This window comes from Colletotrichum orchidophilum (assembly GCF_001831195.1).
Source record: "Colletotrichum orchidophilum strain IMI 309357 chromosome Unknown Scaffold_47.1, whole genome shotgun sequence".
Classification (NCBI taxonomy): Eukaryota; Fungi; Ascomycota; class Sordariomycetes; order Glomerellales; family Glomerellaceae; genus Colletotrichum; species Colletotrichum orchidophilum.
Genome location: NW_019173003.1, coordinates 245,861 through 268,765, shown reverse-complemented (window position 1 = coordinate 268,765; position 22,905 = coordinate 245,861). Strand labels below are relative to the sequence as shown.

Sequence of the window (22,905 nt, the reverse complement as noted above, 5' to 3'; positions counted from 1 at the left end):
CTAGACAAGAACCCAAAAGTGATAGGTGATTTATACATCTTGACATTGAATAAACAAAGCTAATATCTCGTAGTAAGGGAACGCGAAAGAAGGGGAAGATAGAACCTCCTTTTTACCGAGTGACTGTCCGCATCTATTCTTCCAGAAAATCATGAAATTCCTTGCCAAGTATCAGCCGAGGATGGCAATTCTCCAAGACGTAGCAGTCCAGAGTGATTACTCGCCGACGTGCTGCATTGCCCGTGTGGTGTGTCCACTGAATCTCAACCCTACCAATACATCTTTGAATTGTTCCTTGGTCAAACACTACACAAGTGATTTTGTTGTCCTTGCACGGTAACACCTCAAGTCCAAGTCTCTGAGCCTCGAGGATTGATATGACATTGCCTTTTAAAGCTTTGTTGATGACTGCAGTTGCTTTTTGGCCATCAGCTTGACCATCGGGCGATATATTATTTGCGACGGTCGATTTCGTGTGATATGACGTGTCAATAAACACTGTTCTGTCTGGGAAGGGGGTTCCCCTCCTAGGATACAGGCTATCTATCGATAGACGCCTAGGTCGTTCTTCCTGTCGATCAGGTCTAACTGGGGAGGCTGTTTCATTTCGAGGAGCCGATGATGACGACGCTGAGGACATATCCCGTGGCGACTGGTAGGTCTGTGGTCAGGTCGTCAGTCTTCAAAGAAAAGTTCCACACTAGTGATGGGAGCCATTACCTCCATAGTGGTGATTGAATATATCGATGTAGAGGCTGAAGCTGAGACTGGCTTGGGAATGCTTCCATTTTCAACTATACTTAGTCCCAGCTGAAGAAGGCTCTCCTGGGTTAAGCCTATGGATAGTGTCGAGCCTATGTACGTGCCAGCCGATGTACGCTGGTTCACCCTCTCTACCTCCGCGGTGAGTTTTACCAATGTTCTCATTTGATTTTTGATCATCTTTTTCAAACGGTACCTAACTCATCACACGGCCAGAAATGAGCTCTTGATTGCGTGAAAAGTCTTCCTATCCAGGTAAACATACATAGACTTTTCAAGGTCCTTCATATCTGCCAGACTCAGCTTCGAAGCCTGATCGTTATGCTCCAACTTGGCAATCTCGAATTGTGCCGTCGCCAGGAGCAGTTGGAGACTCGTTTTGATGCACTCCATTTCTGGGAATAGATCTTTGATGGAATCCTTCTGGTACCACCACTTGAGGAAGTTGAACACGACGTTCTTGCTCCCTAGACGGTTTTTGACCCGTCTGATAGCTTTTCTAAGTCGCGATTTGATCGAATCCGACTGGTAGCTGATGCTGTAGAGTACCCCATTTGTTGAGATAAACCTAAGAACAGGAGAATCGGGATAATTCTTGCAATGTTGATCGAGGGAACAGTGAGCAGTGCTGATAACAAATGAGAATGTAGACGCTTGAAGCGCGAATCGCTCAATCTCTTCGGTCGGGGAACCGCTCTGTTCCGAAAACTGGTACAAAGCTTCGGCAAACTTTGCCCCGTATTGAACAAGTTGGATGAGGGCTGCGAAGCTCGCAACAAAGCCAAGAACCTCGGCCATTCTGAGCGGATCCTGGATTGACTGTACAGCGATAGATAAAATGCACAAGCAAAATTAGCCTCCTGACAGAACGAAACGAAACGAACCACAGGTAGAAGAAGCCACAGCTTTTTATGACCCCTCTTCAGCGTAACCCTTCCCCGTATCCTATGCAGACTCGAATTCCACACGCCACACGTGTTGTCCTGCATGTCAATTGATGCTGTTGGAGGCTAACAGCTCCAGGAAAAGTGAGGCTTGCCCTTCCAAAAGCCACCTTGGGCGGAACGATGGGCTCTCTGTCTCGCTGCATGCTGCACCCTGAGATGCCAATCGCAAGTTCCTCTAATTATGCAAGCTGCACGCAATGCACCTTGTAATGCTGCATCAAGCATATCACGGCTTATTCCGGAATCAGGCTACGCATCCAAGTGCATATTTCGGTGTCTCGACTGGTCAAAACCTCCATCTCGCCTGGATCGCCACATATTCCGACGCAATCATTCAACGCGGGGTACGTCGTTGGGTAGGCATTGAATCGGTGAATCGGTGAATCGAAGTAGTGGTCGAAGCAGAGAGTGGCCGGTGGTGTGAGTGGCACAAGCCATTTTAATACTTGCAACCCAGGCCGGACCGGCCGGGACCGAGCCGCGCCTCCACTTCTCCGGGTTGCGGCCGGAACAATGGGTTTCGGAGGCGGCCCAATTTGTTCGTGTACGGCTGGTGAAAGTGGTTCGTCCATCTGATGAAGCCTGTGAAACGGAGAACAGAAAGAAACTCAAGTGCGCGATGACTAATGTGCAGACGGGTGTTGACTTAGTTTGGTGATGTCATGGATCAGTGAACAATTCGTACAAATGAGAACAGTTTGCCGAATAAACCACGCCGCTTTCACTCTATCACCTCATCAACGAGACCCAAAGACAAGCACTTACACCATTTGCAATGACATACTCACGAGTCGGTGTGGTTACTGGCGCCAACAAGGGCATCGGATACGCAATTGGTAGGGCCTTAACCAAGCCCTGAATCGCACCATCCTGGCTGCATGTGACCCCGCTGACCTCTACTGCCCTGCCTCCCAGTCAGACAGCTCGCGCTGCAATACCCAAATTCTCACATCAACAATGGCTCGCTACTCATCTACCTGACTGCGCGCGATAGATCCCGCGGCGAGCAGGCGCTGAGCAACATCCAGGACGATGCAGACCTCAAAAAGGCCCAGGCGCTGTCTGCCCACGGTGGCGCAGCGGACATCAAGTACCACCAGCTCGACATCTCAGATTCATCCAGTATCTCGAATTTCGCCTCGTTTCTGAAACAGGAACATCCCTACGGCGTTGACTTTATCATCAACAACGCAGGTATCGCCATGCAAGGATTCGGTAAGCTCGGTTTTCTTACTGAAGTGACTTGCTTGAACGCGAAGGCGGCTGACTGTAGATGGTCTAAGACGCAAACGTGGTGAAGAATACCCTAGCATGCAACTACTACGGCACACTCGAAGCGACGCGGGCCTGGATCCCCATCCTGAAGCCGGACGGTCGCATCGTCAACGTGGCATCCGTGTCGGGGTCCCTGAGCTCGTACTCACCAGAGATCAAGCAGCGCTTCCGCAACGCGGAGTCCGTGTCGGACGTCACCAAGCTGATGAAGGACTTTGCTGCCGCGGTTGAGGAGGGAACTCATGAGAAGCAAGGGTGGCCTAGCGCGGCGTACGCGGTCTCCAAGGCCGGCGAGATTGGCATGACTGGGGCCATCGCCAAAGAGTTGCAGCGCGAGGGACGCCAGTTGCTTGTTAACTCGTGTCATCCCGGGTATGTGGTGACGGATATGACAAGGGGCCGTGGCAGGAAGACGCCGGATGAGGGCGCGCAGACTCCTGTGTATTTGGCGATTGCGGATATTGGACGCCAGAGTGGGGGGTATTGGTCTGATGAGCAGCCCGCCAGGTGGTGAACGTATGGTCCGGGACGCGCTTGGTTGGGTAAGTAAACCTGCGAGAAGGACGGACACACACACAACATTGGTCAAAATGGAAAAGGCCAACCAACACTATTTACTGTTGTTGACTTTGCGGTCGAGACAAAAGAGAATGAGGTCCATCCAGGATTCGAACCTGGGCCTACGGAAATTCCAAGATCAGAATCCGACGTCCTAACCAACTAGACTAATAGACCAATCTGGTTGGTGCTTGTTGCTGATCTCAGGGAACGAAAGCTGCTACATATAGCGGAGTGTGCCGTGATTGGAACCGAGGAGTTCCACATCGCTTTTTTGCTCTCGGCTCATTGACGAGTCTACAGAGCTCAACAGTGTAAACTTAGACACAGAGAAAAGAATGATGTGGTTGAAAGAATGTCCTTAAAGTGAGAAACCCGAACAGTTTATTCGATGCACTTGATGTCGGTAATTGACTTCTAATCAGCCCTGCATGCCATGTCGCCTGGTCACCCGGCAGTTACCAAATGACAAGTCCTTGTACAGACACGTCTACTTGCAGTAAGAAGTCATCGACTCTCAAGCATACTTTCAATCAGGAGCGGCTGGTCTCATTTTGTCAAGAGGCTCAAATCAGTTGAGCTTGTGAAAATGGGTATCGAAATTTTGAGTGTGGCCCTGCTGGTGGAATAAGGAGGAATTGCCCTGCAGTTCTAGCGGAGGGTTTTCCTTAGCTTTCATGACCATGCACTTTGCAGCGGCTCTAGGCCCTAGGCCCTGGGCGCCGCCAAAAACCTGAAGGTTCTCAGCGCGGCGCGCGGTTCTTGCGCCAGACGACCCTGCGCCACATGTAGACACCCGCTTCCGCGAGACTATGGTTCGGTACCTTAATGGCCGAATGAGCCCTTCTGTGATGAATGGTGGTAAGGAATTACCATTCCGTCCCGAGGTTTTGGATGTTCTACGTATAGGAACACGAAACCGGCCCGAGTCCATAGGCTCCCCCGGCGGTCGGCGTTCTTCTCGCCACGTATTTCAATTGCTGCCAAATTCAATTCCCTGGGTCACTAATAGTGGCTTGCTTTCATCTTGTCAATCGCATTTGGACCAATGATACCAATCAGTCTTTACCTTAAACATCTCAGTTCCGTGGCTACGTTACCTTCTGGAGGGCCAAGACTTTGACGGCGGCACGGACATACCATGCCGTCGACACTGGGAACAACGTGTTAATCCGTCTTTCGCCGCGCAATGGGATATGCCCGAGAATAGTTGAGCAGTTATCGCTGCTCAATAACGTGACGTAGGAGAGACTGCGACTTCTATCTGCCAAGGGAACCCAACCGGCTCTCTACGGCAAATCATTGGCTTCATATTTCTGCCAAGCTGCCAAGAAGCACAATCAAAAACTTGCGGTAACGCAATCGGGGAATGTGAGTGGAATTCATGTTCTCTGGGAGGCGGGGGGATGCGAACGCTCAGTAGACGAAGACTCTTACTCAATCAGATACCTGCGCAATGAGGGAGCAGATATCTCACCTACCGCGGCGGCTTTAGAGTGTTGTTTACCCCAAAGCCAAGTCGCCAATGTGCTTGTCCATCGCGATGAGACCCGTCTAGGTCTTTGTCCCCCCGGCTGCCTCATTGCCTGTCTACCATCCCCCAAGAAGCTTCGCTCTGTCTTGGCTCAAGGAGTCCATCCCAACATCGCTCAATCACATCTCATCAGAGCCCAGGACCTGGTATGTGGTTCAAATAAACCGGATCTACCCACCCACGCGGCGAACGGCAGCAGGAACGGCGCCTTCACCCACACGAAGCACGTAATGAACAGCCAATCGCCCGTCGAAAGTCTCATTTCACTCAGAATGAAAATGCCTCGTTGTTCCAGTCGTATGGTTGTACTACACTCAACATGGACCGGACACACCGATGCCAAGCTCATGGGACGCGCCGACGAATAATCTCGAACTGCTGTCAATGGCATGCAAGCCAGACCGGTTCAGATAGACCGAGTGCTACTATCGGTATCTCACAGACAGCGATGTGCATCCTGCAGAGACCAAACAGCTGCAGCTGACCTAACCGGGTGGCCTGTCCGTCACCTGTATTTCTTTGTTCTATTTCTCCCACCTGCAATTATCTGGGCGATCAGACAGCACCAACCGACGGCGTAACCAAAGTGCCCATCGCACAACACTCGTCGAAGGGCTCTTGGTGGTTTGATAAGACTCTTTATCTCCTCTGCCGCGTCATTAAGCATCATGGTATGGAGTACAGATGGTGACATTCCCTCCAGGTATCTGTACCCCTCCCCTTCGCGAACGTTTGTGGATGAAACCTTGTCGTTTCTCGATCTCTGGCCAGTCCCTTTTCGCGCTGCAGATTCGCATTCAGGGACCGTCAACTTGCCGAGACTTGGAAACATTTCGTGCAGAGCCTAATCCGCGCAGCCAATTCCAAAAGGCATGTGCCACTTCTACTGCCAACCACGATGGTAAAAAAGTTCGCTCGTTACTAGATAGCTAAACCAGCTACAGTCTACTTACTGATTAGAAGTATAGATACAATAGATTGTACGCCATAAACTCCGACAAAAGGACAAGAGAGGGAGCCATTCGCGAGAGGGACAAGTTGGGCCGCCCCCATCTTCCCCCATGCCCCCAGTCGCCTCTCCATCCTCCTCCTCCTGCATACCTCCTCGGGCCCATCCCATGTTGGGCATGGTTAGTACACAAATATCCACTCTGCTGCAGACCTCCCTCTTCAGTCCTTCACCCCTCCCTCACTTACCCCCACTGTTCCCGCCCCTCTGCCCGCTGCAACGCTGCAGTGTAATTGACGCGGTCCCTGATCTCTGGGAATCTTTGGTAGCCTCTTCTTAAATAGAATCTGCAGTCCCATTGTTGGTCAAACACCAAAAGCTCCTCAGTCTTCTCTCGCTCTTCTTCTTGCTCTCGTCCTTCATGCGGCTTTCCCCTACTTGCTCCAAAGCGAAGAGCAAAACCAGACTCTGAGACATCGATTGAGTGCTTGTGTGCAGAGTGAAACCCTCATGGAATTCAAAGTCCAATTCTTCTGTCTTCTTCTGAAAGCCCTTTGGTGATTGGAAGCTCACATAGTCGTGAGTTTTCCAAGGCTACAACTATATCCTCAACCATCCCTCAAGCCGTCACTCGCGCGCACTCGGTCCGTCGAACCCCTCACCCCCTTCTTCTCCGCCCGCTGCTCCGAATCCTTTCGAAACGAGGCCGCGCCGAGATCCCCCACTAAACGCGGGCCTCATCCCCCACATCTTCCCCCTCTCCCGACCGACCGACCGACCGACCATGTCATCCACGGGCATCGAGCGCGTCGGGAACCGCGACGGTCTCCCGAACTACGGCGGCGGCTACTCCGAACACGGTCGCTTCCCCGATGAAAAGGGCGTCGGCGAGCCGTATGGCGAGCCCTTGGACGTCGGATTCCGCTCTTCTCTCGATTCCGGCGACAAGGGAGACCACACCCACCGCAAGCTCAAATCGCGCCATATTCAACTGATTGGCATTGGCGGCACAATTGGTATGTCTTCCGACTTGTATTGCGAATATCAACTCATCTCACCCTCAACGTAGGAACCGCTCTTTACGTACGTTGCTGTGAAGCCCAAGTCGATCAGAGGTCACATCATATCTGAATTACTCACACAGTCATAGGTCCAAATCGGAAGGGGTCTGCTCAACGGCGGTCCCGCCAGCTTATTCCTCGCCTTCACAATCTGGTGCACTTTTATCCTGGCTGTGACCCTCAGCATGGCCGAGATGGTCACCTACCTCCCAATCTCGAGTCCCTTTATCCGCTTCGCCGGCCGCTACGTCGACGAGGCCTTTGGCTTCGCGGCCGGCTGGAACTTTTTCGTCTTCGAAGCCGCCCTCGTCCCCTTTGAGATCGTCGCCTGCAACCTCATCATCCACTTTTGGAGCGACGTCGTCCCGGCCGGAGGCATCATCGCCATTATCCTCGTCTTGTACGGCATCATCAATGTCATGGCGGTCCAGTGGTACGGCGAGACCGAGTTCTGGGCGGCGCTTGGCAAGTTCTTGCTCATCGTCGGCCTCATCATCTTTACGTTCATCGTCATGCTGGGAGGTACGCTACTTTGCTTTATACATTACCTCGCTCGATGTCCCCAATCAGTACACTAATCAAGTCTCTAGGAAATCCGCTCGGTGACAGATTCGGCTTCCGGTAAGCATCTCTCTCTCCGATCCCATCCAGTGTCCCGACTGATTTGCTTTAGATACTGGCATGATCCAGGCGCGTTCACAGAGCTCTACTACAGTGGCTCCCTCGGCCGCTTCCTCGGCTTCCTACAATGCCTCATCCAAGCCTCCTTCACCATCGCAGGGCCCGATTACGTCTCCATGGCGGCCGGCGAGGCCGAGAACCCGCGCAAGGTCATGCCCCGCGCCTTCAACGCCGTCTTCTACCGCCTGACTGCCTTCTTCGTCCTCGGCTCCCTCTGCGTCGGCATCCTCGTACCATACAACGACGAGGAGCTCACTCGCGCCTTCAAGGACGGCCAGCCCGGCGCCTCGGCCTCTCCCTACGTCGTCGCCATGAACCGCCTCAAAATCAGTGGCCTGCCACACATCGTCAACGCCATGGTCCTCACGGCTGCCTTTTCCGCGGGCAACTCGTACGTCTACTGCGCCTCGCGCTCGCTGTATGGTCTGGCGCTCGAGGGAAAGGCGCCCGCATTCTTCAAGAGGTGCACGAAGAAGGGCGTGCCGGTATACTGCGTTATTGCCGTGTTACTCATTGGCCTTCTGAGCTTCCTTCAACTAAGCGCAAACACGGCTGTTGTGTTGAATTGGTTTGTGAGCTTGGTCACCGCCTCACAGCTGATCAACTTCGCCTGCATGTGCACAGCGTATCTGGGCTTCTACCGTGCGCTCAAGGCTCAGGGTATCAGTCGTGATACTCTTCCGTACAAGGCCTGGTTCCAGCCGTATGCTGCTTGGTATGGCCTCACCGGCACCTTTATCATGACCTTTGTTGGGGGATACACCGTTTTCCTACCTTTGGATGGGTACTGGAGTATCCCCGACTTCCTCTTCTCGTGAGCCGGTCCTCGCCTCTAGCTGGCCTACATAACTGACAAGATTCTAGATACACCATGGTCGGCATATTTCCGGTACTATACCTTGGCTGGAAGTTTCTCAAGAAGACCAAGATCTTCAAGCCTGAAGAAGTCGACTTGTACCGTAACAAAGAGGAGATTGACGAGTACGAGAGGACCTTCGTGCCCACACCTGCGAAGTAAGTTGACCGTTTTCACCGAAGATTCCCCCAATTTGGTACTAATGGAAAAAATCAGAAATATCTTTGAAAAGATTCTCGACAAGCTTTTCGGGTAAAACCGCTCAGGTTTTGGCATGTACATCAACTGCCTTACCGACCGGCGTCGAAGACGGAGAGGTCTAGATATCCCGTAGGCAGAGCATGACACAATTGAGGGTTATTTCCAATAAAACACCCTGATGGTAAACCAGTTGAAGTGACACATATACCGTCAGATAAACTCCCCAAAGTCCGGTTTGGCGAGGCTCGGCACCCTGAAACTAGGATCCTACCACGATGCGGTGATGCTAGCCCTATTGTTTGACATAGAACCGAAGACCCTCTAGAAAACCGTCAGAGAGAATCTTTCAGACTTCACATTTTCCTCTCGGTATCGGACCGGGCTTTTGGTTTCCAATGCAGCCTTGATCAAATTCATGCTGTATTTCAACGAGCGACTATTATTTACGCCGCATTATCATCCTAAAGAACTGAGGGAGTGTAAGCTTGACAATTTGAGAACTCGTTTCCATCCGTGGCCCATTACGTGTCCAGCAATTATTATCCGTCGAAGGAAGCATTCGCTCTTAAAAACACCAGCATATCAACTACGCGACAAGCGACCAATCTCCCTTAACGTCATATTTGACGCTAGCGTGGACCTTGCCAGTCAAATCAACATCGATGGTCTCCGATTGAAAGTCGTCAATCATAGATCCGGTTTCAACTTTATTCGCAAAGTAAAGTCTCGTGATGGGCTTGGGCGTCAAGATGCTGCTGCCAGGGGGGTTGGGGCCGTTCATGCTGACGTAGAACGGAGCCACTACATCGACCCCGTCCTTGCTGATCTTCTTATAAAGATAGGCGGAAGCTTCAACCTTGTTCTTGAATGCGAATTGGCCGTCTTTAAGCGCCGCGTCGGGCAAGGGTGGGCCGAGCAGAAATTCGGGGCCAAGCTCAACTCTCTGTTTGAACTCAATCTTCTTATTGTCCGTGATTGCAGTTACCTCGGTGCCTGCAGAGAATTCCTGCGTACCAGCAGCGATGGAGTAGACGTCGGTCCACTTGAGAAAAACATTCTGGGTCACCTCTTGTGTTCTTGTGAGCATCTGAATCAGTCGAATAGCAAAATAATCAGGTCACCTACTCGTGGCAGCTCCGACAACGTTGAAATTAGGTTTGGCTCCCGCGCTTGAGTCTGTGACCCCGTGAGAGAAGCAGAGCTTTGTGCTGTCCTTGTTGAATTTCTTGACCCATTTCTCGTCGATATCGACTTTGACCGTATATGTGGACATCTTTGCGCTTTGTTGAGTCGAGGGAAATGTTGAGATTAAGAGACTGAAGTGTTAAGATCTGAGAAAAATAAACCTCTGATTGTGGCGGCTTGACGGCGTTATATAACGAGAATCTGTCAGCTACGTCTGCGAGAACCTCAAGCTCCGATTATTCCAAGTATTCAGTCCATCTGGACTACCATGGCAGTCCACATGGCTTCAACACACACCCGGCCATCCTGCGGCTGGTGTTCGACTCAGGCCATTGACTCAGAAGATGCTTCGATTCGGCACATTACCGTTTGCAGAAATAACGAGTTATCCTTCTACTACATTTCTATCTGACGACATTCTCTGTACTGGGTGCTAATCAATTTCTACTTCGGGTATCCGTCGTGGCACTGGGATAGACAGCTCTTTCGTCAACTGGTTGGTTGTCCAAAATAGCGAGTTTTCCAGGTAGCCACAGTCTGCTCATGTCTCAAGAGACCACCAGATTGAATGGAGGAATACAGCGACGTTCTTCTTGGCGGTTTGTGTAACCTCAAAATTCAGCTGAAGGCAATCACTATTAGTTCAAGCACCCATGTAAGCTCGGTGAAAGCTTGCGTGGCGAGATGTGACGAGACTAGACGTGATAGACATAGATGGCATATTCGGGTGCACGCATACGGCATGCAATGCGACAACTCATGTCTGCATGCACCTTAGAAGAGATAATCAATGTTCTAGGCCGTCGAAGAACGAATAAGCCAAGTAATTAGTGGAAGCGGGGAAGTGAGCTGATGATTCTCTCAGCTACAATTCAGCCGTTGCACTAAGCCGTTCTACACCTTGTGTTAGAGTCTAGTGGCCGGCTACCCCGCTGTGATGAGTTCCTTCCTGATGACGCTGCGACTTGAGCAGTGATGTGACAAACTGGGATTTAGAGCCTGAATCTGGTGTTGGTTGTCCGGTGTCTTCTCCTAAAAGTACGGTAATGTAGAGTCACGTCCACTGGCACACCTGTGGCTGGCTGACCTGGCTGAAAACAGGCGCTCCATAATAGATGAGGATGGGTGAATGTTGTCAATGATCTAATAGTGACAATGAAGGAACCGACGAATTATTGGGTGTATTACGAAATCAAGGGTGAAAAAATAACCTCTGCTCACAAGGGCGTTCTCGGTGAAGACCTTCGCTCACTGGGGTTAGCACTCATCATCAAATGTGATGGCTTTGCATGAGATTTAATAACTTTCTCGTAAGAACTCTAGATAGGTTTGACCTAGGGCTGGATAGTTTATTAAGCCTTGAAGAAAGATACCTGGGTGTGAATAAATGTGATGTGACATTGAAATCTCCCGGAATCCCGCTGAGTGATGTGGCTTAGACGGCGTCGTCATGAAATCGAATGTCATTCTACCTTGGAATGAGTATGTACAACTCCAGTCATTTCCCTTGCAAGCTGAATCCGGTCTGGCCCAAACCTTGTTATATATTTCTCATTTCACTAAATATGTCACTATGTTTCTCACATCCAGCTCGGTTCACATTTGTTCGTGGGCACAGCTCGCCACGTACGCCCCAATCCATTCAATTTTCGGTTGCCACAATGATTTATATCCGTTCTGTCATTGCCGCATCCGTCGATTGTCTAAAGACCCCATGATCACCAGTGAATGATCTCACCACCGGACCACCATCTTCAGAACTAGTTCTTATAAAGACCAACGCTCTCACGACTCCCTCTGGAATCTCATGTTGAACCATACTTATTCGTCCCTTTTCTCTAAAACAAGAAGCTGGCATCTTTCCTTCGCATCTTGCAACAAAGTATTTACCCTGCTCTATACCTAAGCACCTAGAAACAGTCACTATGCTTCGGCTATTCCTTGTATCGGTCTTTTTGGCTGCTGCCAGAACTCAAGCCTTCAATGTATTCCTCTTCAATGACGCTCCCAACTGTCTTTCAGCAATCTTTGACATTGTTAACATACCTGTGGGCGGCTGTCAACCTCAGCAAGGAACTTATACCTCAGCCCGGCTTGAGTTTCAACAGGGAGACAATCTCAGGCTGAGAGCCTGGACATGGCAGGGGCCTGAACGATGTGGTACTCCCATTGCTGTCGGCGACAATTCCAGCAGCTGCATTCATGATGAAGACGACCTTAAAGTCATCAGCGGCATCCAGGTTTTCACTGCGGCTGAGCAAGCGAACGACAACTCATGGTCCACGCGGTTCAAAAAACTATTCAACCCCAGTCACCAGAGCACACTATTACCGGAAGAAGCTGGTCAACAAAATAACCACATCTCCCATGGGTACTTTGATGGTCAGATTATTTATGAGCTTCGTGCGAGCTCGGACCATGGTCAACACTATGAACAACTTATAGACTACCAGGAAAGGATCAGGTGAGCTGCTCCTGTGCTCTACGCTGCCGGGTCCAATCCGCTTTTTGGCCGTTGCTAATTCATTTACAGCTATATCAAACAGTACGCCGATGTACGAAGACCTATGAGTGAGCTAGAGTTTGGGCGTCAAGATGGGTTGGAACTGTGAGATTGCAGATATTCTGAAAACTTTCCATTTGAGTTTGGATTTTTTCTTGGCTTCAGTCAAAGGGGGGGCAGCCGGCAGTCCTGCTGACAGAGTTGCAGCTAAACGAGGTTCAGAACAAATGTCGTCTACAACGGACACATTTAGGTTGATAGGATGCCAGCCTACCTAAACCGTTCATTTGGGAAATCACTCGGTCTTCTAAGATTTTGACTTTTCATCAAATACGTTATAAATTACGTTTCAGAAATATAGACCCACTCAAACTTCGCATTTTCAGAGCTCTCAAATTAGCGAGCACTTCGTGAGAGACACCGAAGACTCTTTGATTTCCAGACTTATACCGAAGTTGAGCGGAGCGGCGACAACGTCGAAGACAAACGAGCACGAGCAAAGTCAAGGCACGTCAATTTGGACGTGTTGTACGGAATCCACAGATATCTTTCTTGTACTGACGGCGGCAGACCGCACTTGACACCGAAGGACTAGCTATCCCGGAAAAGAAAATCTGAGAATGAGCGTTTTGTAGATCTCACTTACTATACTGCACATGAATGTGAATGTTGCTATCTACGGCGTATGAAATTCATTCTTGTCCGTTCGCCACAAGAACACGGCCACCGTCAACGCATAAGTTGACCCCGTTGACATATGACTTTTTGGATGAAATAGTTTATGGATATTGATGTTGCAACCAGAACCAAGGTCAGAATTCAGCGCAAAAGAAAAGACAACAAGGCTCACTCCGGCTTTGCTAGCAAGATAGATGACTGCTGCCGCAATGTCTTCCTCCTCGCCCGCTCTTTTGGCAGGAACTTTGTCGAATAAGGCACTGAACACATTGCCTTCCTCTCCGACAGGATTCATACGACTTGGGAAAACTGAAAAAAAGTTATTCTCTATCCACTCAGTCAAGCAAATTTTCATCAGGCGCTGAGGCGTGGCATGATCAATGTCTTCATCTACCAACGTCTTCGCTGTCACTTACACCCAGAATTCAAACCCACAACTCTGATGTAGAATCTGCTAAACTTGGCGGCCAAAAGCTTCACTAGGTGATCCGTGGCGGCTTTGCTCGCGGCGTAGCTTGTCAAGTCAACGTTGGTCACGTTGTGCATGCTGGCACACGAGCTCGTGACAATCATGGCGCCGCGTCCTTCACGGCTACTCGGTCCGTTGTCGCCCTCGCGTTTCGCAGCCATTAGCAAGGGTAGAAAGGCGACAGCCAAGTAATAGTGTGCTGTGACATTGACAGCAAAGGTCTCTTTCCAGTCCGATGGGCTTGAAGACCACATCGAAGCTTGCAATTCGCTGACATTAGCAGTCAGAACGTTACAAGGATCTAGCGGATCCCGTCGAATGCCGGCGTTCGATACCAGTAAGTCAAGGCGATGTTCTCGTTTTTCGATATATGATGCGAGCTTTGTCGTCTCTCCCTTCAATGACAGGTCGCATGGCACACTAGATATGTTAGAAATCGCCCTTGGCTAAGCCGGAGTGCCTGCACTACCCTTTAGCACTTCCACCAGAGAGCTTGCCCAACTCGTTCAGGTCTTGGACGGCTTGATCGACTGGGTCACTTGGCAACGCAACGACGTAAACCTTGGCACCATTTGTAACGAGGCCCTAGGGTGTGAGGATTAGAATACGCGATATTTAAAATCACAATTATTTCTCGTTTTTGAAGAAAGATGCAAAGCCTAAAGAATTTCACATACTTTTGAGATCATCAGGCCCAGACCACTACTGCCTCCGGTAACTACCGCAACATAGCCCTTGACCGAAAAGAGTCGCGTGATATTGAGTGAAGCCATGCTCATGATCCTGAAACGAGATTTACGAGTGCTGAAGTGTGTTTCGTGTGTAGTTCATTCCTGCATGTAAGAATGTCGGTTTGCTTATCGGGTTGGCTTCCTGCTTGTCGGTCCAGCCGACATACAACCTCTTTCGTTATCAGACAACGGCGGGGTAATGCTGACTTGAGATAGTTGCACCAAGAACTGCCGTCGGGGAATCCGACCGTCTTCCCATTTACAGATCACCATGCTCATAATCACCAATCATGACGCCAGAAGTTTCTTTCGCCCAATCCAAGACGTCGTGCAAGCGATGTCACCGACGGAAGAAAAGATGTGACCGCAATTTGCCGCAATGCAGGAACTGTAGCGGGGCTCAAGTATCGTGTAGCTTCCTCGATGATGACCGTGTGATGGCATCATATCCCGTGGCGTAAGTGGCAATACTTCTTCTTGACACTTCGTCATCGTCTTAAATTTTCTTAAACAGTAACTGAAGAGAATTTCTTGAGTAGATACGTGCGCAGTCTCGAAGCCAGAGTACAATCTCTCGAAAAGGAACTTAGTTCACTTCAACATCCAGCGGAGGGGATGCCACAGCCGCAAACGCAGCTCGCAATCCTAAACAGAAGTGATATAGAGTGCAACATAGCTCACCAAGAGACGAATTTAGACGGTGTGAGCATATCTTACGAGCCCTCGACTTCCCAGGTGCCGACCTTACAGTCCTCTCCCTCCTTCATCGAGGAGCTCAAAATTCTCTCTTTTGAGGCAACGGCTGATCGTCATCTGGGATCTTCCTCGGGTCTCTCTTTTGCCAAATTGACACAAAATGTCCTCCGCCGCCTGAGTCCTGACAAGGCCGACTTCAGCTTCGGCAACCTTGAGGAAGACAGCATATGGCCGCATTTGGACTTTCCCTTAACTTCTGATCTTTTGGAGTCAACCATGTTCAGTGGATTCAGGGACCCTTTCATATGCTATCCTTCAACGATTGATGGATTCTCTCCAACCGCGCCAGCCGAACCAATCTCCCTCCCAAAGCACCCTGTTTTCCTTGAGGGCGATCGCATTGACCAGCTGATAAGTTTTTACTTTGCTCACTCTCATACATTGTATCCCATTGTCCACCATGAAGATTTCATCAAGATAATCGAGCACGTTCGGGCGGATCCCCAGTGTGGCCTAGCTCAATCGTCTCTTTGTCAATTTCGTATATGGATGGTTCTTGCTATTGGGTCAACAGCGCAATGCTCCGTCACGCTTTCGGAAGAGTCCGAGTCAATGATTTATTACAACAAAGCGCTTGAGTACTTTGAAGGTGCTCTTGGTTATGGATACATGGTATGAATTTGCGTATGAGTTCATGGTGTATGCGAAGATTGACTCGTGGCTGCAGGCAGCGTTGGAAGTGATACTTCTGCAAGTGTCTTACTCCTTTTTCAACCAGCTTGGACCCAGTACGTGATTCAATAGAATCTAGCTTGGAACTTCTACTAACAATGGCTCGAAAATAGACACATGGACGTTGGTGGGTCTCGGCGCACGTATGGCTATTGGACTGGGCATGCATACCTCGGCAGCCTACGAGGGCTTACCGGCCGACGTGTCTGAAAAGCGGAAGAGACTTTTCTTTTCCGTTTATATGATGGACCGGTGAGATTCCGAAATTCCTACTACAGTAACACTGAATGTGCTAATCGTGCTCGAAAAGCGTAGTCTCCATAGCTTTAGGTCGCCCCTTTGCCATCAATGAAGATGACATTGATGTGACGGTAAGGGAGAGGCACCCTCTCAAAGTTTATTTTTCTGTTCGGCGTGCCAACTGACTAATTTTACTAGTCCTTCGCAGCGACGGATGATGGCAACATTACTGCGGAACACAACCTTCCCGGGGACTCATTAAAGACTTCAATGATGGCCGTTCCCCTCCATATCCTCGAACTGCGTCGAATCGCCAGCAACATCACGACTTCAGTCTATTCGTACCGTAAATCTGCTGGTCTAAGTGTCGAACAGCGTGAGGAGATAACAGATTCGCTGCACCAGAGACTTCTTGACTGGCGACGCAACATGCCTTTTCCCCTTCCGAATACCGACGCTGCAGTGCCACACCTCAGCAGCACCTGGTACGATTTCAACTATTATCTACACCTTGCTATGTTATACAGACCATCTCCATTGTTCCCGACTCTGACACAAGCTCGTGTCAAGATACTGGCAGAAGCGGCATCCATGTCGATTCGGCAAGTATTCAACATGCACCGACAAGAGTGTCTCGCCTACAACTGGCTGAACCTCCTTTCGATATTTACTGCGACGCTATCTCTCATTTACGCCACGACTGTCCAGCCTGATAACCTTCCCTCCTTTTTGAAGGACAAGAGAGCAGTGGCCGACCTTGAATTGACCATTCAGCTATTCCACAAATTGAGCGTCAAGTTCCCTGTGGCTGGCAAGATACGTCGGATGGTTGAACAGATATCTACAAGGTACAAGGAAATAATTGTAGATGACGAGACATGAGCCTAAGTCAAGCTAGCAAATTTTGCGCGTTTGTCAAATGAGAAACAGAGACTTTGTAGATATTACGCCTTGGCGCAAGCGGAAACCCCGCGTAGAATGACTATTGTACGTAGTACAGATCGGGGTCGTATCGCAACGCCCAGTCATTCCCAGGGCCATGGCGGTCGCCTCTGAGCCGGATATCACGCCCCCCAAGAATTGAAGAACAGACACAATACTTCAAGATACGTAATCACCCCCCAAAATCTACAGGTATGCTGATGTGAGCCGCTCGTCGATAAGCATGTCCGTGATTGATCCCAGCTGGGTGGGTCGCCGATAGCACCTCAAAATCGATTCTATTTTAATTGATTCACTTTAATTTACTACATTGCTCTACAATCTGCGAACGCTATAGATTATCTTCACAGAATGTCTAGTTGAGTTAAAAGACTTAGTCGTGGAACCATACTTCCCACTGACCATCATCTGTGGTAAAAATACCCTAAGTTGCTTGTGCTGAATTGCAGGATGTATCTTTCGAGGGGCACCGTTGCGCTATGAGATACTCAGTAATTTGAGTCGTAGCTAAAAGGTTAGACTTTAGACTTCAGGAGCTGTCGTTGCCTCTTGCTCAGGCTTGCGGGCGTATACAAGATGCCTTGTCTTGTTAGCAACGCACTGATGTTTGAATCATAGACTTACAGTTCCATAATGGGCTGGATCTTGGTATCTTTCAGGGCCTTTCTCATCTCGCTAGTGAAAATAACGATCTCTGCATACTCCCAGCCAAGGATCTCCTTGAGCAAAAATGTTCCGAATCCCTCGAGCGATTGGTCGAGGAACTCCAAGGATGATGTACCAACTTCCTTCAACAAGGGATCCTTGGCCCATGCTCCGATGGGGATAGGCCACTTCTTTTCGACGACGTCGACGAAACCGGCCTCCCGGAGACCCTTGGCAATACCATGGTCGTGAACCTGGTTCGGTATCTTGCCGATCTTGTCACAAGCCTGGCTGAGGAACTTGGGCCAGTTCTTGAAAGGGTGGTCCTCAGGTAGGGTTTGGATCTGGGAGCGGCACTCGATATCAATCTCCTTGACCTCGATGTAGCCGCTGGGCTTGATCGTCTCGAAGGCCTTCTTGTAGAAATCTACCCAGTTGGATATGCTGCCTTCCAAATTTCGAATATGGACAAAATCAAAGTGGGAGGCGGGGAAAGTCCACGGCTGTTCAATGTCGTCGATTTGGAATTTGCAGTTGGGCGGGACCCAGCCCGGCTGAATAGGCGAGATATCAACGCCGACGACATCGGCTGACGGAAACTCATCGGCAAAGTCGCTAAAATGATAGTCAGCCGATGTGTCCATTGCGGTTGTAGCTTGGATCTGTAAACTCACACGGCCCAAATACCAGTTCCAGTGCCAACATCAAGAACATTCTGCCAACATCGTTAACTGAGCGTGTACTTCACCATGTCTCACGGCTCGCCTCATGTTACCTGGGGGCTGTCGCCAAGGGGTGCGAGGAAGAGTTTGTCACCCAGGAACAAGGTCATCCAGTAGTGGCTGTGGGAATGATGTATTAGCACTCGTTGCGACAAGCTTGTGATCCTGCAACATACTTGATATCCAGTCCCTCGTTCTGTCTTTCGTCATTAGGACCCCAATAGTCGGTCTTCTGGGTATAGGTACGCCCATGAATGCGACGATACTCGGTAATGCTTTCACTTAGTGACGCTGTAGAAGATGTGCGAATACTACGGAAATGTCAGTCGATAAGTCACTTCTGATATTCGCCTAGGTATCATTACCTCTCCGCTTCAGCCTGAGACTCATTATCGGTCTCATCGGCGGTAAGATCCTGCCGGCGTTATTAAGTCAGCTGCCATGTCGTGGAAAGCGTGAATGGGCTATCAGAGAACCCACAGCATTGATGGGTCCGTCGTCAGGGACGTTGACCGGGGGTGGCTAGCCATTTGGCACTACGGCTTGGGTTGTTGAGGCAGACATCGTGACCACTGTTGGAGTTCTGAGGTGCTGGTGAAGCGACTTTGAAAAAAGGAAAACCAGGGAACAAAAACCGAGGGCTTGCTTCAAGGTCAAAAGACGAGTTGTGAAAATAAAACCCCGCAGAGGGACTCTCCTCTTTTTAAAAAGTGAGTCGTTATTTCTCTGTTGGTTCTACATGCACTCACACCTGCATGTCGGCTGGGCTCGCTATGACTACCAACGAACCCGGTTTCCCCAGCGAATGAACAACCTTGCCCACTGCGGCTTCTCAGCCTATTCCAGCAGCTGTGAAGCAATTTGCGACTATTATCCGGGTGCAGCATGGGATTAGAGCCGGTTTTGGGTCCCGGCTCCGAAGCCCGAGCTGGTCTCATAAATAGTTCTACCCGACACATAAAACCACTTTATAAAGAAATTAATGACACCGTTGCACATAACATAGGGTCACAGTTGTTAAGCTATTCATTGAGTGAAGTAGACTAGCGATTCAGTCGCATCACAAGGCACTACGAGCTTAAAAATATACACTAATAATAGAGGAGAAGGCAAAGGAAGCCCCTGTAGTTGCTGAGAGGGCGCTGTAATTAAGATATGCTGTTACTAGTAAAGCGGGCAGAGACTGGCTATGTCATAGACGGCATGCGAAATAGTAAAGACAAAATTGCAATACAAAAACAATCCTCTGATCGAATCAGTACCAGAGGGATCTGGTAATAGCCGTCTTTAGTGGTCATATGCTAGTGGTCATCCTTCGTTTCTAGGCGGACCGTCCGACACGGATGATAAGCCTCCAATCACAGTGGTCGGACCGTCCGACAATTTCATCGCTCTTCACTTCCCCCACCTTTCGACCGACCTCATCACGATTGGGGGAGGAGATTAATACGTGAGATTCACCAAATTCTTGCCTGATTCTAAATTGAAGGAATTTGATCACTGTTGACAAATATTCCGCTCATAATTGCAGTGGCAATAACTTCACTTCCTTTCTAGTCCAACGAAGATCCAGATAGCATCAACGGACATCCCAACTCACAATGCCAACTTTGTTCAATTTGACAAGTTCACCCCATTTTTTGGAGATGTTGGAAGTGGCTCAAGCCTTCTTCTCTCTCGTACCTATTCTCACAGCTGTTTTGGTGTTGTCGCTCTCCTACGTCGCCTACAATGTGAGCATCAACTCCAAAGCTGCCGGCCGTGGCCGATTACTTGGTCCTACCAGTCAAACGCTGACTCTATAGGTTGCCTTTGACACTGATATCCCTCACATAAAAGGGCTACCACAAATGCCTGGAGCAATCCCAATTTTTGGTCACCTTCTCAGGCTCGGCGGAGACCACGCAACCACTTGCGAGACCTGGTGGCGCCAGGGGAACCCATCCACCTTTCAGATCAAGCTGGGAAACACCAGAGCTGTGGTCTTCAACTCCTTTGAGGACATTCGCCGACTCCTCATCGGCCACCAGAACGCAGTCATCGACCGACCGAAACTCTACACTTTCCACGGCCTCATCAGCAGCACGCAGGGCTTCACCATCGGATCGTCCCCCTGGGACGACTCCTGCCGCCGGAGACGCAAGGCCGCGGGCACGGCGCTCGGTAGACCAGCCCTACGGAGCTACTACCCCATGTTCGACCTCGAGAGCTACTGCATCCTCCGAGACTTGCACAAGGACAGTCGCAACGGCGAAGTCGAGATCAGCGTTCGGCCGTACATCCAGCGGTTCGCGTTGAACACCACGTTGACGCTTTGCTACGGCATTCGCATGGACGCCGTCTACGACGACCTGCTGCGCGAGATTTTGCACGTTGGGTCGGCGATCTCGCTTTTGCGCAGTGCTTCCGAGAACACCCAGGATTACGTCCCCATGATGCGCTATTTCCCAAATAATGAAAAGAGCCGTCGTTCCAAGGATCTTAGGGAGCGCCGTGACGCGTATTTGAACCTCCTTCTGGATAAGGTCCGAGAGCAGATCAAGCGGGGCACCGATAAACCCTGCATCTCAGCAGCCATCTTGAAGAACGAAGAAACCAAGCTGAGCGGTGTGGAAGTCTCGTCGATTTGTCTGTCGCTTGTGTCCGGAGGCTTCGAAACGATACCTGGGACGCTGACCTCGACCATCGGATCCCTTGCCACGAAGGAGGGGCAAGCTTGGCAGGAACAGGCTTACGAGGATATCAAGCGCTATTACCCAGATATGGGCGAAGCGTGGGCCTCTTCTTATGTGGATGAGAAGATTCCGTACATCAACGCCATTGTAAGGGAAGCCGGACGATACTACACAGTCAGTTCCATGAGTCTTCCCCGAAAGACTGTGACCGAAGTGAACTGGAACGGAGCCATCATACCCCCCAAGACAATGATCTTGGTCAACGCACAAGCCGGAAATCACGGTATGTTCATCTCTCCCCCTGCCATCCATGACTTCTTGGTTGTACTGACTTTGGAGGAGATGTCGGGCATTTTGGTGACGATGCCGGATGTTTTAACCCCGAAAGATGGCTCGAGACTCTGGATCCCCCAACGGAGAAGGAGGTCTCAGGCGTTGGTCACCTCAGCTTTGGGCTCGGCTCCCGCGGGTGCTCCGGGCAGTATATCGCCCAGCGTCTGTTATACACAGCCTTGGTCCGACTCCTATCGTCGTACAAGATCGTTGCGAGCGAAGAAGAACCACCGAATACGGACTATGTTGAGTACAACCAGTTCAAGACGGCTTTGGTGGCAATCCCCAAGGATTTCAAGGTGAAGCTCGTCCCCAGAGACGCGGCTGTGACCAGCGATTGCCTAAGAGCTGCGGAGGAGAGGACTCGAGAGCATTATGTGGAGTAGTTGATATGAGGTTAGTCATGTAAAGGTTCGTGGGCCATGACTGGATATTTTCGATACTGGAGGCATTTCAAGTGGTTGCTTTTGTTGATGATATCCCAGAGGGTTTCAATATCAAAATTCACTCGAAATTATTGCGCATTATCTGCTACGAAGAATACCTACAGTTACCAAAAAGTCTCAGCTAGTTTACCTCTGTACAGGCCGCCACGTTCGCTTAGTCTTCCCGAGGTGTAGCTTGCGCTCTTAGAAGCGGACGCATCGCTCAATTTCAGCAACCGATGCTGTGAATCGATGTATCAACCACACATCAAAAAAATCTAATCAGAAACATAAACCCTGGTTTGGGCTTGATTTTCCTGTTCTTTTGGTGGTCGTTGGCATGTTTACCATACAAGCTGCAACAGAAGCACCTCAGGTTCAGTGTGGATGCAATGACAACCTTTCCTAAGCTTGCACGGAATTACGACGCAGCTTCCTTTGATACGCCGACGGAGGGTCAAAAACTGGCAAGAAGCGCCTTCAAAACAAACATTTGGCAAAGATCGCACATGCGTCATGAGTAGCAAGCCCCTCAGACGACACACTCGGGCACGTAAAGAACAATGTATAGTTGACACGTGTGGAATGCAGTGACCAATAGCTAAAGTAAACTCACGCCGCTGAGCCGGAAAAAATCGGAAAGGCTTCTCCTCACGGTCGTCCGAGCGAACGAGACCTATCCGGTATGGCCCTCTGCCTCGTCAAGTCAAGGCAAAAAGACTAGGTTGCCTGTCACAGCCCTGCTAACAACGAAACTTTATACTAGCCAAAGTCAAGATCCCCTCTAAGCCCAACAGAAAGCTTGATCCAGGGTTTCCACAAGTTGTTCAAAAAAAAAGCAAGAAGTTTACTTCGCTAAACTCTTGTGCTTAGCCTTTCGTTCTTGCGAAAAGAGGGGTCCAGCAGCGGTAAGATGAAGCTTCAAAGCCAAAAGATGTCCCCGCTTGACGAATAAACACCAAAGCAAAGGTTCCCTGAGCCAGCGGGAAATCGTCTTGCAGGTGGTCGGTATCAGGGTCGATTGTGTAACATCATGTTCAGTTCAACGCAGTATTTTAGCCACTGAAATGACTGAATGAACTTGGAGGGGTAAAAAACATGTTTG

General features: G+C 49.9%; 9 protein-coding genes across 9 annotated transcripts; 5 read left to right on the top strand and 4 right to left on the bottom strand.

Moving 5' to 3' along the window:
- Positions 1–602: 602 nt before the first annotated feature.
- On the bottom strand, positions 603–1,560 carry CORC01_06382 (uncharacterized protein; the record flags this gene model as incomplete). Its single annotated transcript, XM_022618023.1, has 3 exons — positions 603–652; positions 721–767; positions 1,028–1,560. 3 exons carry the CDS (start codon positions 1,558–1,560, stop codon positions 603–605), a joined length of 630 nt encoding a protein of 209 aa, XP_022475536.1.
- A 924-nt stretch (positions 1,561–2,484) lies between these two features.
- Positions 2,485–3,498, top strand: CORC01_06381 (carbonyl reductase; the record flags this gene model as incomplete). The annotated part of the gene is made up of 3 exons (XM_022618022.1): positions 2,485–2,545; positions 2,625–2,924; positions 2,993–3,498. The coding sequence occupies 3 exons, from the start codon at positions 2,485–2,487 to the stop codon at positions 3,496–3,498; spliced, it is 867 nt and encodes a 288-aa protein (XP_022475535.1).
- A 1,897-nt stretch (positions 3,499–5,395) lies between these two features.
- On the top strand, positions 5,396–5,706 carry CORC01_06380 (uncharacterized protein; the record flags this gene model as incomplete). The annotated part of the gene is made up of 2 exons (XM_022618021.1): positions 5,396–5,524; positions 5,620–5,706. The coding sequence occupies 2 exons, from the start codon at positions 5,396–5,398 to the stop codon at positions 5,704–5,706; spliced, it is 216 nt and encodes a 71-aa protein (XP_022475534.1).
- Positions 5,707–6,809: 1,103 nt separating this feature from the next.
- Positions 6,810–8,879, top strand: CORC01_06379 (amino acid permease; the record flags this gene model as incomplete). Its single annotated transcript, XM_022618020.1, has 7 exons — positions 6,810–7,041; positions 7,095–7,108; positions 7,176–7,608; positions 7,677–7,707; positions 7,760–8,581; positions 8,632–8,781; positions 8,840–8,879. The coding sequence occupies 7 exons, from the start codon at positions 6,810–6,812 to the stop codon at positions 8,877–8,879; spliced, it is 1,722 nt and encodes a 573-aa protein (XP_022475533.1).
- Positions 8,880–9,410: 531 nt separating this feature from the next.
- On the bottom strand, positions 9,411–10,097 carry CORC01_06378 (uncharacterized protein; the record flags this gene model as incomplete). Its single annotated transcript, XM_022618019.1, has 2 exons — positions 9,411–9,911; positions 10,008–10,097. 2 exons carry the CDS (start codon positions 10,095–10,097, stop codon positions 9,411–9,413), a joined length of 591 nt encoding a protein of 196 aa, XP_022475532.1.
- A 3,107-nt stretch (positions 10,098–13,204) lies between these two features.
- Positions 13,205–14,438, bottom strand: CORC01_06377 (short chain dehydrogenase; the record flags this gene model as incomplete). The annotated part of the gene is made up of 5 exons (XM_022618018.1): positions 13,205–13,273; positions 13,363–13,499; positions 13,607–14,079; positions 14,129–14,244; positions 14,337–14,438. The coding sequence occupies 5 exons, from the start codon at positions 14,436–14,438 to the stop codon at positions 13,205–13,207; spliced, it is 897 nt and encodes a 298-aa protein (XP_022475531.1).
- A 1,260-nt stretch (positions 14,439–15,698) lies between these two features.
- Positions 15,699–16,940, top strand: CORC01_06376 (uncharacterized protein; the record flags this gene model as incomplete). Its single annotated transcript, XM_022618017.1, has 5 exons — positions 15,699–15,758; positions 15,865–15,874; positions 15,932–16,070; positions 16,129–16,189; positions 16,257–16,940. 5 exons carry the CDS (start codon positions 15,699–15,701, stop codon positions 16,938–16,940), a joined length of 954 nt encoding a protein of 317 aa, XP_022475530.1.
- A 575-nt stretch (positions 16,941–17,515) lies between these two features.
- On the bottom strand, positions 17,516–19,124 carry CORC01_06375 (UMTA protein; the record flags this gene model as incomplete). The annotated part of the gene is made up of 7 exons (XM_022618016.1): positions 17,516–17,558; positions 17,625–18,260; positions 18,320–18,360; positions 18,421–18,487; positions 18,544–18,678; positions 18,733–18,782; positions 19,119–19,124. The coding sequence occupies 7 exons, from the start codon at positions 19,122–19,124 to the stop codon at positions 17,516–17,518; spliced, it is 978 nt and encodes a 325-aa protein (XP_022475529.1).
- A 1,093-nt stretch (positions 19,125–20,217) lies between these two features.
- On the top strand, positions 20,218–21,761 carry CORC01_06374 (cytochrome P450; the record flags this gene model as incomplete). Its single annotated transcript, XM_022618015.1, has 2 exons — positions 20,218–21,325; positions 21,385–21,761. 2 exons carry the CDS (start codon positions 20,218–20,220, stop codon positions 21,759–21,761), a joined length of 1,485 nt encoding a protein of 494 aa, XP_022475528.1.
- Between the last annotated feature and the right edge of the window lie 1,144 nt (positions 21,762–22,905).